The sequence below is a fragment of the Lithobates pipiens genome, unplaced genomic scaffold, assembly GCF_037356315.1.
Source record: "Lithobates pipiens isolate NorthernLeopardFrog02 unplaced genomic scaffold, aLitPip1_a1.2 Scaffold_1, whole genome shotgun sequence".
Taxonomy (NCBI): domain Eukaryota; kingdom Metazoa; phylum Chordata; class Amphibia; order Anura; family Ranidae; genus Lithobates; species Lithobates pipiens.
The window spans coordinates 100,156,110-100,169,241 of NW_027507685.1; the positions used below are offsets into that span (position 1 = coordinate 100,156,110).

A 13,132-nucleotide genomic window follows, 5' to 3' on the forward strand; every position below is an offset into this window, starting at 1 on the left:
GTTCTGTATTCTCTAAAAGAGGTGGTACTAGGAGGTGGGTATGGGGTGGATCCAAGGGACAGTGCTCGGGAGGTGGGTAAAGGGTGGAACCAAGGGACAGTGCTCGGGAGGTGGGTAAGGGGTGGAACCAAGGGACAGTGCTCGGGAGGTGGGTAAGGGGTGGATCCAAGGGACAGTGCTCAGAGGTGGGTAAGCGGTGGAGATATGGAGTGACCAATAAGGGGAAGTATTTGCACCTATCTTCTAATAAAAAACCCCTGATCATACTGAAACAGAAAAGGGCCTTCCCCAATTGTTACCACAAGGTTGGAAGACCACAATTGTCTAAATATGTCTTTGTAATCCTTAGTATTACCAGTACTCTTTGCGGCATGGGTGCTCAACCTGTGGCTCTCCAGCTGTTGTGGAACTCCAAGTTCCAAGGCTGATAGTTACAAGCATAACTCCCAAAGGCAAAGGCATGATGAGACTTGTAGTTCCGCAACAGCTGGAGGGCCACAGGTTGAGCACCCTTGCTTTACGGGAGGCACCTAAATTCAATAATTTGGATCAGTGCTCTCCTAAATTCAATAATTTGGATCAGTGCTCTCGTACTTTTGCAAAGTTCCATTACCAACACTCAGTATAAAACTCTGTATAAAACGAATGAGGTTTGCAAGTTCTTGGTGCAGTGAAAAGTATATATTATATTTAAAAATAAATGTGCCGTACATTGCATATTAAAGTGCAAATTGAAAACAATATAAAACATTGTAATTACATACAAATGGCATCATTTGGTAATTTTTGTATTTTCAAAAAAATTTCAAAAATTGTATTGAAAGCCGTAACGTTCATAAAACTCACACGGTTCATTCCGGTTTTCAATTAAAACAATGTTCACATTAAAATGATATATTGCAAATATATATATATATATATATATATATATATATATATATATATATATATATATTTTTTTTTTTTTTTTTCTTTGGCATTAGAGAATGAAAAGAATGTTTTCTATATTTGACTTACTCTTCATAGAAGAGGAAAAAAAATACACCTTGCTAAGTACTATATACATCTAAACTGGTAACATATTTTAATCCAACCACGGCTTTGGTACACAACTGTTCTTTTGGCATAGAAAAAAAAACATATTGTGGACACCTTGGTGCCGGTGGTGAGGGTGAGGTTCATTAAATACCACAGACAAAAAGGGAGATTTACTAGAACCGGAGAGTGCAAAATCAGGTGCAGCTCTGCATAGAAACCAATCAGCTTATCACTTCATCATAGATCCCCCCTATCCCCCACCGTATCTACATCCCTGAAGTTTGGAACAGTAAAAAATTGAATAGAAGGCTTTTCCTGGGGGACTCAGCCACAGCAACTACAATTAATTAATTAAGCACCGTGCTACGACTGTAAGAGAGAACTGGAATTTCTTGGATGCTCTGGGGGGGAGGTGTTAGACCCCCATTTCCCCCTCCTTATCTACAACCCTGAATTATGGAACGATAAAAAAATTGCCTAGAAGGCTTTTCCTAGGGGGCTCAGCCAGAGCAACTACAAAAAATGAATTAGGCAGCATGCTGCAACTGTCAGAGGGAGCTGGGGTGTCATGGATGCTCTGGGTGAGCGGAGGTTGGACCCCCTGTTCCCCCTCCTTATCTACACCCCTGAAGTTTGGAACAATACAAAATAGAATGGAAGACTTTTCCTGTGGGGCTCAGTCTCAGCAACTACAGGGAATGAGTTAGGCAATGTGCTGTGACTGTCAGAGAGACTTGGAGTGCTATGGATGCTCTGGGTGTGGGGGTGTTTGGACCTCCCTATCCCACTCCTTATCTACACCCCTGAAGTATGGAACAATAAAAAATAGAATAGAAGGCTTTTCCTAGGGGACTCAGCCACAGCAACTACAGGAAATGAATTAGACAGCGTGCTACGACTGTCAGAGAGAGCTGGAGTGTCATGGATGCTCTGGGTGAGGGAGGTTGGACCCCCCCCCCCCTTTCCCCCTCCTTATCTACACCCTTGAAGTATGGAACAATAAAAAATAGAATAGAAGGCTTTTCCTGGGATGCTCAGCCTCAGCAACTACAGGAAATTAATTAGGCAGCATGCTACGACTGTCAGAGAGAGCTGGAGTGCCATGGATGCTCTGGGTGATGAGGTTGGACCCCCTTTCTCCCTCCTTATCTACACCCCTGAATTATGGAACAATAAAAAATAGAATAGAAGGCTTTTCCTGGGGGGATTAAATAAGATTACATTTCACCAAGGTGGCACCCCAATAGATGCATATATTTAGTAGCGTCTCTTCAGTTGGGTGTACATATCCAGTTACAGAATATCCATAAAGAAGTATCCCTTTCAAAAACATTTCTTCCAGCACAGTTATCTTCGTATGTTTGTTAAGAAAGGTCCACTCCGTCATATTATCTGAGTCAGCACTACTGATACCCACGTGTGTGTCCCTATTGATTCCATTCCATTGGCGTGAGGGCAGAGATATAGGATCATTATAACCTTTGTTGCTCTGTCCACTAGAGAAGGAGGCAGTTGAGGAACAGTCTCATTCATCAAAACTACTAGGAATGTATAATCTGAAATAAGACAATTAGAGTGCATCATGACAGGACCAGCTCTGCCTTTATTAGTCCTCTACAAGAAACCCCCAGATTACTTTACAGCAGCCACAAATAATTGCCTCCTAGTTTGGCAGGCATGGCCTATTCCTGACCTGACCAGAAAATGCCAACCCAACCAAACCATGGGGTGAGAATCGATCAACTGGAATGGGCAATTATTTCCTTGAGATAAGGTTAATGATGTAGATCTGCGATTCTCAACCTCAGTCCTCAAGTAGCAACAACAGGTTATGTTCTCTGGATTTCCTTCACCTTACAAAGATGCTTTATACTTGGTTGGCTCCTAATGACGTACGAGTGGTTATACTGGGCCTATGGCTGTAGCTTTACTGTCCAATGATGTACTCGAACGTCATTAGGTTGACTAGTTATACCGTGGCCATGGCTGCAGATGCAGTCATGATCCTGGTATCTTTTTTTTTTTTTTTTTTAGCCCTCGATGCTGAATAAAGTAAAAGCAATCCAAGCTGCTTATTAGCCACTGACTTGTTTTTACATGCCGTGGAAGAGGACCACCTTCCATCGCCTTCCCGCTCCACCGGGGAGCCAGGGACTGAAGCTGGAGCTTGACCAAGGCCTGGAACATCCCTGATCATCTCTATGGTCTAAGAAACCAGAAGCAACAAGTATTTTGCTGATGTTTCATTCAGATTTAAGCAGGCCATTACTTTGAAAGCATCTGACCAAACAGATCTCAGTTTGATCAGATGCTTTTAAGAATAGAAGAGAGAGCTGGGGTCTAATAGACCCCAGATCACTCCATAAATCCATCTGTCACTGCTTAAAAGGGATGTTGTTCCTGTATGATAACTTTACAAGTGATAAAAAAATAAAAAATAAAATAGAGACCGTTAAAAACATACATAAATAATAATAATAAAAAATGTCTTTAAGTGCCCTGTCCCTCCATGCTCATGGGCAAAGCCAACGCATATGTAGGTCACACACGCCTATGTAAACTGTGGTCGCACCACACGTGTGAGGTGTTGCCGCGAACGTTACAGTGAGAGCAATAATTCTAGCACCCGCACTCCTGTGTAACTCTAAACTGGTAACCTGTGAAGGCTTTTAAAATATATGGGGAATTTGAATTGCCACCATTCCACAAGCGTGCACAATTCTAAAGCATGACATGCTAGGTATTCAATTACTCAGCGTAATATCTTCTAACAAACAATTGGGTATTATATTGTGTTTTTGTACACTAAAATTCATTAAAGTATAATTTTTCCACAAAAAAAGTGTGTTTGAAAAACTGCTGAACAAATACCGCGTGCAATAAAAAAATTGCAACACCCGCCATTTAATTCTCTAGGGCCTCTCTTTAAAAAAAAATGTTTATAATGTTTGAGGGGTTCTAAGTAATTTTCTAGACAATTTTTACACGTAGGATCGGAATGTCAGAATTGGCCTGGGGGGTCAAAAGGCTAAATCAATGTCTACGGCTTGATTTTTTTACATTACATTAAGGACTGAGGTTGCGAATTACCGATATAGGGAACAGCAAACAACATAAATGTGTATGCTTGACAAATATATGGTATCTGTGCTTTGAAGGTATAAAGCATTTGAAAGTATAAAGTTGTTTTTTTCTCACCTATAATGAATTAGCATTCATTGTCAAGAACAGAAGAAGCAATAAATAATGAATTTACATTGTAAGCAAGATGACTTATAAATTAACATCAGAGTCTATATAAAGCTTGAAGATAAACTGATCACATCTGCAGGATAGTTTCACATCAACGACCAGTGAAATCCATAACCCAAAAGGCACCAAAATACGTTTTATGTTCAAGAGAGATATCTATGTGATCAACTGAAGACACATTAACCTTCAGCCGATCACCCCGTGTTAGCTCAAGAAGGCCAGCCAAGTAGATGGTTTGCTGGCTATTTTTGGGTATTTTTCCACTGAAAAGAACCTCCGGATCACCGTAGTTGTCATTCACCTTTATGATCTCCGATACGAAATGGTGTTCAAAGCTTTGAGGAATCTTCAAGGAGACTTGAGCATAGACAAAATAATATCCACGTTTTGGAATGTGGATTGACTTGTTTTCATACTTCATGCCATCCTTTACGAAGGCCAATCCGGAATTAGATTCCCACTGTAGAAAAGTATCCTTTGGCTCTGCATTTAATTGGCTTTTCCCTGAGGAAGAAAACACATGTTCTAAGAGATCAAACATTATACTTAATTTACAATGTACAGAAAAAGTCCAAAGTGAGCCAAATTCAGTGTTGTTTCAAGAAATTAGTTAAAGCTTAACTCCTGGCACTAAAAAGCGTATTAAGAATAGAACTCTTGTTTGGTTGAGGGGATGATACAGAAAGTAAAGCCTATCTTCCGTGGTCCTGAGCTAGCCGGCTCTCTGGTCCTCATTATTCCTGCTCTAGAATGTAGGCAGGGCATTCCAATGTCATTAATTACAATGCAGAACCAGTGGTCTTGCCTTTTACTTGCTGGAAAGAAGACCATTGACACGGCTGGTCGGAGACTAGCAAGAAGAGCTTCATTGGACCAGTCAAGAATACGAGATCCGGTGTTCAGGATGACAAAGGAGATAACCAAGAAGTGACACTGTCTGTAAGTCACCAGCCTACTCTAAACCACTCCCAACCCCACAGATCAAAACAAACAGGCCTAACTTTCAGTTAAGTCTGCCTATATTTACCTGCACTGGCCAAAAATCTAACTCTAAAACCTACCTAAGGTAGAGAGTGCTACAGTTATATTGTCCATCAGCTGGAGAGAGTTGGCTTGCAGTACCAGGGTGGGGTGGATGGAGGATGGGGGGGTGCAGCAGTACAAGCGTGGGGTAGCTGGAGGATGGGGGGTGGGATAGCAGTACCAGGGTGTGGTGTAGCTGGAGAACTGAGAAGGCGCGCCAAAATGCACTTTCACCTATATAGACAAATTTCATTGCACTAGCCCAGAGTAGAGATGCCTTATTTTAGAACTTTCCTGTCAATTACCAGGGTGAAATTTGAAGCTAAGAGATACCTCAATAACTGACATGGGTGTGGTCAAGGGGGAGGTCAAGTGGAGCCCCGTCAGGTAGGCTGTACAGGGCCCCATGATTTCCAACAGTGGCCCTGCTTATAGAGAGTAATGTAAGACAATGATAGCCATTATCTTAGGATGGCAGCAGTAAGAGAGCAATAAAACGATTCATGGATCTAACTTTTTAGTTAGATCCTGGCATCATTGGCTTGGGCACTTGGTCAACTGTTGGGTCTATTAACCAAAAACTCTTTGAATAAAGTTTTCATTAGATATATAAAAACTTAAGTACTACTAATATAATAAATAAGCATATAAAAATATGGATTGCCTTGATTCTGTATAATACTATACCATATGGGTCAAAACCTTAAGTAAATTACTCTACAAACATATCAACCGACATGTGACTGTGTATGTTTACACCTTATAAACGTGGTTAAACACTGATATTCCATGTTGTTCAGGAGCTAATTTGAGGAATTTGCTAGCTGTTGCAAACTAATGATGTCATCTCCAACACTAAAAAAACAAAACAGGTGTGTAGAATGTTAAATAAAACGTTACTATTAAAACACTTCAAGAGATCGTCATGTTGCCGTAACCAATTGAACATTCAAAATGGTCACATCATAAAGTACCTGTTAAATGAGCCTTTGGTTTCATGTCCTTCAAATTTTGGAGTCCTTTAAAAAAAATATATATATATATAATTACCAAAGGTATACCAATAAAACACAAAATCAGCTTTTCTCAACCTTTTCAACACAGAGGAGCCCTTGAAAAAAACTTTCTATCCTCAAGGAACCACTGTTAATTAATACTATATCTACAACTCAGAATAAGTTTGTATGATGGTCAGTGTGAAGAATGCTCCTGACACTTGTGGTCATTGGAAAGAATTACCCCCTTACAGATGGCTAAAAGGATCAATAGTGTCAGTGGGAACTTATATGAGAGGCAGAATTTGCCCATTGCTTAGGAACCCCTAGCAGCCTCTGGAGGAACCCATGGGTTCCATGAAACCCTTAGCAATCTTTGAAGGAAAGAGTATCAATATCTGGAGGAACCCTAGAGTTTCATGGAACCCAAAGTAAACTTTGGAGGATCCCTAGGGTTCCATTTAACCCATAGCAACCTCTGGAGGAAAGCCTATCAATATCTGGAGGAACCCTAGGATTCCATGAACCCCTAGCAACCCCTGAATGAACCCTAGGGTTCCATGCAACCCATAGCAACCTCTGGAGTAACCCCTAGCAACATCTGGAGGAACCCTAGCAACCGCTAGAGGAACCCTAGGGTTCCATGCAACCCACAGCAACCTCTGGAGTAATCCCTAGCAACATCTGGAGGAACCCTAGGGTTCCATGGAACCCCTAGCAACCTTTGGAGAAAGCCTAGGGTTCCACAGGACCAGTAGTTACCTCTGTAGGAACCCCAGGGTTGCAGAGAACCCCTAGCAGCCTCTAGAGGAACCCTTGGATTCCATGAAACTCCTAGAAACCTCTGGAGGAACCCTTGAATTCCACAGTACTTCTAGCAACCTCTGGAGGAACTCTTGGGTTCCATGAAACCCATAGCAACCTCTGAAGGACACCTAGTTGAGAAACTCTGCAGTAAATGATACAACCCTTCATGTAAAAGAACAGACCAGGACAAAACATGACTTAGAACCTGGTATATGATATATTGGGTGACAACCTTCCTGGATGAACATGTGATATGAATTCAGAGTAGGAAGCTTTAAAAAGAACGCATGGAGCAATATATACAAACATACAATGTTCTCTGGATTTCCTTCACCTTACAAAGATGCTTTATACTTGGTTGGCTCCTAATGACGTACGAGTGGTTATACTGGGCCTATGGCTGTAGCTTTACTGTCCAATGATGTACTCGAACGTCATTAGGTTGACTAGTTATACCGTGGCCATGGCTGCAGATGCAGTCATGATTCTGGTATCTTTTTTTTTTTTTTTTTTTTCAGCCGTCGATGCTGAATAAAGTAAAAGCAATCCAAGCTGCTTATTAGCCACTGACTTGTTTTTACATGCCGTGGAAGAGGACCACCTTCCATCGCCTTCCCGCTCCACCGGGGAGCCAGAGACTGAAGCTGGAGCTTGACCAAGGCCTGGAACATCCCTGATCATCTCTATGGTCTAAGAAACCAGAAGCAACAAGTATTTTGCTGATGTTTCATTCAGATTTAAGCAGGCCATTACTTTCAAAGCATCTGACCAAACAGATCTCAGTTTGATCAGATGCTTTTAAGAATAGAAGAGAGAGCTGGGGTCTAATAGACCCCAGATCACTCCATAAATCCGTCTGTCACTGCTTAAAAGGGATGTTGTTCCTATATGATAACTTTACAAGTGATAAAAAAATAAAAAATAAAATAGAGACCATTAAAAACATACATAAATAATAATAATAAAAAATGTCTTTAAGTGCCCTGTCCCTCCATGCTCATGGGCAAAGCCAACGCATATGTAGGTCACACACGCCTATGTAAACTGTGGTCGCACCACACGTGTGAGGTGTTGCCGCGAACGTTACAGTGAGAGCAATAATTCTAGCACCCGCACTCCTGTGTAACTCTAAACTGGTAACCTGTGAAGGCTTTTAAAATATATGGGGAATTTGAATTGCCACCATTCCACAAGCGTGCACAATTCTAAAGCATGACATGCTAGGTATTCAATTACTCAGTGTAATATCTGCTAACAAACAATTTGGTATTATATTGTGTTTTTGTACACTAAAATTCATTAAAGTATAATTTTTCCACAAAAAAAGTGTGTTTGAAAAACTGCTGAACAAATACCGCGTGCAATAAAAAAATTGCAACACCCGCCATTTAATTCTCTAGGGCCTCTCTTTAAAAAAAAATGTTTATAATGTTTGAGGGGTTCTAAATAATTTTCTAGCCAATTTTTACACGTAGGATCGGAATGTCAGAATTGGCCTGGGGGGGTCAAAAGGCTAAATCAATGTCTACGGCTTGATTTTTTTACATTACATTAAGGACTGAGGTTTGCGAATTACCGATATAGGGAACAGCAAACAACATAAATGTGTATGCTTGACAAATATATGGTATCTGTGCTTTGAAGGTATAAAGCATTTGAAAGTATAAAGTTGTTTTTTTCTCACCTATAATGAATTAGCATTCATTGTCAAGGACAGAAGAAGCAATAAATAATGAAGTTACATTGTAAGCAAGATGACTTATAAATTAACATCAGAGTCTATATAAAGCTTGAAGATAAACTGATCACATCTGCAGGATAGTTTCACATCAACGACCAGTGAAATCCATAACCCAAAAGGCACCAAAATAAGTTTTATGTTCAAGAGAGATATCTATGTGATCAACTGAAGACACATTAACCTTCAGCCGATCACCCCGTGTTAGCTCAAGAAGGCCAGCCAAGTAGATGGTTTGCTGGCTACACTAGCCCAGAGTAGAGATGCCTTATTTTAGAACTTTCCTATCAATTACCAGGGTGAAATTTGTAGCTAAGAGATACCTCAATAACTGACATGGGTGTGGTCAAGGGGGAGGTCAAGTGGAGCCCCGTCAGGTAGGCTGTACGGGGCCCCATGATTTCCAACAGCGGCCCTGCTTATAGAGAGTAATGTAAGACAATGATAGCCATTATCTTAGGATGGCAGCAGTAAGAGAGCAATAAAACGATTCATGGATCTAACTTTTTAGTTAGATCCTGGCATCATTGGCTTGGGCACTTGGTCAACTGTTGGGTCTATTAACCAAAAACTCTTTGAATAAAGTTTTCATTAGATATATAAAAACTTAAGTACTACTAATATAATAAATAAGCATATAAAAATATGGATTGCCTTGATTCTGTATAATACTATACCATATGGGTCAAAACCTTAAGTACGGTAAATTACTCTACAAACATATCAACCGACATGTGACTGTGTATGTTTACACCTTATAAAAGTGGTTAAACACTGATATTCCATGTTGTTCAGGAGCTAATTTGAGGAATTTGCTAGCTGTTGCAAACTAATGATGTCATCTCCAACACTAAAAAAACAAAACAGGTGTGTAGAATGTTAAATAAAACGTTACTATTAAAACACTTCAAGAGATCGTCATGTTGCCGTAACCAATTGAACATTAAAAATGGTCACATCATAAAGTACCTGTTAAATGAGCCTTTGGTTTCATGTCCTTAAAATTTTGGAGTCCTTTAAAAAAAATATATATATATATAATTACCAAAGGTATACCAATAAAACACGAAATCAGCTTTTCTCAACCTTTTAAAAAACAGAGGAGCCCTTGAAAAAAACTTTCTATCCTCAAGGAACCACTGTTAATTAATACTATATCTACAACTCAGAATAAGTTTGTATGATGGTCAGTGTGAAGAATGCTCCTGACACTTGTGGTCATTGGAAAGAATTACCCCCTTACAGATGGCTAAAAGGATCAATAGTGTCAGTGGGAACTTATATGAGAGGCAGAATTTGCCCATTTCTTAGGAACCCCTAGCAGCCTCTGGAGGAACCCATGGGTTCCATGAAACCCTTAGCAATCTTTGAAGGAAAGCGTATCAATATCTGGAGGAACCCTAGAGTTTCATGGAACCCAAAGTAAACTTTGGAGGATCCCTAGGGTTCCATTTAACCCATAGCAACCTCTGGAGGAAAGCCTATCAATATCTGGAGGAACCCTAGGATTCCATGAACCCCTAGCAACCCCTGAATGAACCCTAGGGTTCCATGCAACCCATAGCAACCTCTGGAGTAACCCCTAGCAACATCTGGAGGAACCCTAGGGTTCCATGGAACCCCTAGCAACCTTTGGAGAAAGCCTAGGGTTCCACAGGACCAGTAGTTACCTCTGTAGGAACCCCAGGGTTGCAGAGAACCCCTAGCAGCCTCTAGAGGAACCCTTGGATTCCATGAAACTCCTAGAAACCTCTGGAGGAACCCTTGAATTCCACAGTACTTCTAGCAACCTCTGGAGGAACTCTTGGGTTCCATGAAACCCATAGCAACCTCTGAAGGAAACCTAGTTGAGAAACTCTGCAGTAAATGATACAACCCTTCGTGTAAAAGAACAGACCAGGACAAAACATGACTTAGAAGCTGGTATATGATATATTGGGTGACAACCTTCCTGGATGAACATGTGATATGAATTCAGAGTAGGAAGCTTTAAAAAGAACGCATGGAGCAATATATACAAACATACAAGGGACTTCTTGTCCAAAAACCACTGATAGGTACCATGTTACTACCACTTTTTTTTGCCAAAAATGGCAGTTACCTTATTCCAGGGGTCTCCAAACTTTCTAAACAAAGGGCCAGTTTACTGTCCTTCAGGCTTAAGGGGGAGCCGGACCTCGGCCAGGGGGAATACTAAATGTCCTGGCATCCAGTGGGAGTAAATAATGCCTTATGGTTGGTGTCAGCAGGAAGTGCCTTGTCATTGATAAAAGTAGAAAAAATTCTGCCACAATCATGGTATCGGTGAGAGGAATTGCGCCGCTTTAATTGCCGGGACGCTTTAATTGCTACAATAATCATAGTTGTAATTAATTTGTATCCAAGTGAAATGATAACAAAATAAATAACATCCAGAGATATTTTTAACCATTATAAAAAAAAAAACAATAAAACACATTCATTAGTCACTCTGCCAATTATAGTAAAAAAAAAGAAAAAGTCCCTTATTATGACGTACATTTTGAAATCGTTGGTTCATTGTGGAAAATCCTTTGGCATAAAAAAAAAAAAAAAAGGTCCAACCCAGATACAAATCTTCAATGAGCTCAGGTCGTTGGCTTCATTTTTTTTTTTTTAATCCTTTATCTCTTCCAATTCCTTCATTTTCTACATTGAGGAACAATCTTGGAGGAACATTCCAGCAATGTGGTCTTGGAGGTATTATGGTATTAAACCCAAAAAACAATAAAAAATAATAGAGTATAATGCAGTTTACCGATCCTTAAATGTGATGACTGCATTTGTTTTCTTTTTTTAGGCTTTTATTTTTTACTTTTATTTCATCCAGGCGGTCCAGCCAGTAGCACAGTTCTTGTGTTCGAGTGCCTACACTCTGGGTGGAGGAGTGATGGAGATGCTCTTGGACAGCAGCATTGTCGATCTGGGCGAAGGGCTATATGAGCAAATTGTATGGCACAAATATTAGGTCTATTGTGTATTTAACCAGCTCCTTCCTCTAGGTTAAAAAAAAAGAGAGAAAAAAAAAAGAAAAGACATAGAAAAAAATAAAATTATATAAAGCTAGGGGCCTCCTAGGAATGTTACATCATCGGGGTTGGACCGGTGGGGAGTAACAGGTGCATTATTGAAAAGTGTCAGCGATTAAAACTGTGAATTACGATAAAATGAGTCCACAGAAATCCATGGGTGTCACCAGGGCATGCACTCTCCTCCAGAGACCAGAACAAATCTTTTGTTCAGCAAAAAAAAAAAAAGGAATACAAGGGGGCGCCAACTAAGTGTAGTTAGACATTTTAATTCAAGGGAAAAATAAGCTTACAAATAACGATGGAAGGGGTACCAAGGCCAATCAACCCTGGGAGAGCTTGTTAGCAGCAGCCGGCAGTATGGAAGGAGCCAGGAAGCCGCGTTCAGCCGATTCAGGAAGTGGGAAATCGGCTTCCGCACCGCCCGCTGCAGCTGATGAGCTCTACCCGAGTTGATTGGCCTTGGTACCCTTTTACATGTGAGTTTGTAATTAGCCGTTTTTTACCTTAAATTAATGTCAGGGCTGGGCTCAGCCCTTCCTTTTCTGAGCTGACCGCTCAGCTGTCGGCTAATTGCCAGGTCCTATTTTTATACAGTTACTCACATGTTGATGATCCTGCTCATCAGTCCTGCCTGCTTAACCGTCCAGTCCAGAGGAGCTCTGCCTTTGCCTTGGTCAACATCACAGAGACTATCTCCTGCATTCCTGTTTAAAGACTTGCTTTGCTGACAATCCCTTCTGGCTCCAGATCCTGCTTGCTGTTCCACTACATTGATCTCTGACTTCTGGCTTGGCTGACTGTCCGTCCTGGTTACTGAACTTTGGCTATGTTTTGACTATGTTTGTTCTTTTTACTTTTATTATTAAACAAGTGTGATTTGACTCTACTTCTGTCTTGGCCTGATTTCATGGTTTCTGACAATTAAAATGTTTAATAAGTGTATACACTTAGTTAGCGCCCCATTATGTTTCTTTTATTCTGGGGGTTGGGGAGCGTTAGCTGTACTAGCAGATTTCAATGTACTTGAGAGATGCTGGACAGCTCCCAATCTGATTCCCTAGACCAGTGATGGCGAACCTTGGCACCCAAGATGTTTTTGAACTACATTTCCCATGATGCTCAACTACACTGCAGAGTGCATGAGCATCATGGGAAATGTAGTTCCAAAACATCTGGGGTGCCAAGGTTCGCCATCACTGCCCTAGACAACCTTGCCTTGAGTCTTGTTT

The 13,132-nt window shown here is 40.7% G+C and overlaps 1 protein-coding gene across 2 annotated transcripts in view; it reads right to left on the reverse strand.

The window, feature by feature from the left end:
• Positions 1-2,621: 2,621 nt before the first annotated feature.
• TNFSF15 (TNF superfamily member 15) overlaps positions 2,622-13,132 on the reverse strand; it is a 30,127-nt gene continuing 19,616 nt past the window's right edge. Inside the window, exons 3-5 of one of the 2 annotated variants that reach the window (XM_077467611.1) lie at positions 9,823-9,867; positions 6,288-6,332; positions 2,622-4,794 (exon numbers count right to left, since the gene is read on the reverse strand). In XM_077467611.1, coding sequence (XP_077323737.1) covers positions 4,382-4,794; positions 6,288-6,332; positions 9,823-9,867 — 503 coding nt within the window. In that variant the 3' untranslated portion in view covers positions 2,622-4,381. The remainder of the gene's footprint in view (positions 4,795-6,287; positions 6,333-9,822; positions 9,868-13,132) is intronic. The other variant, XM_077467677.1, reaches the window with a different exon arrangement.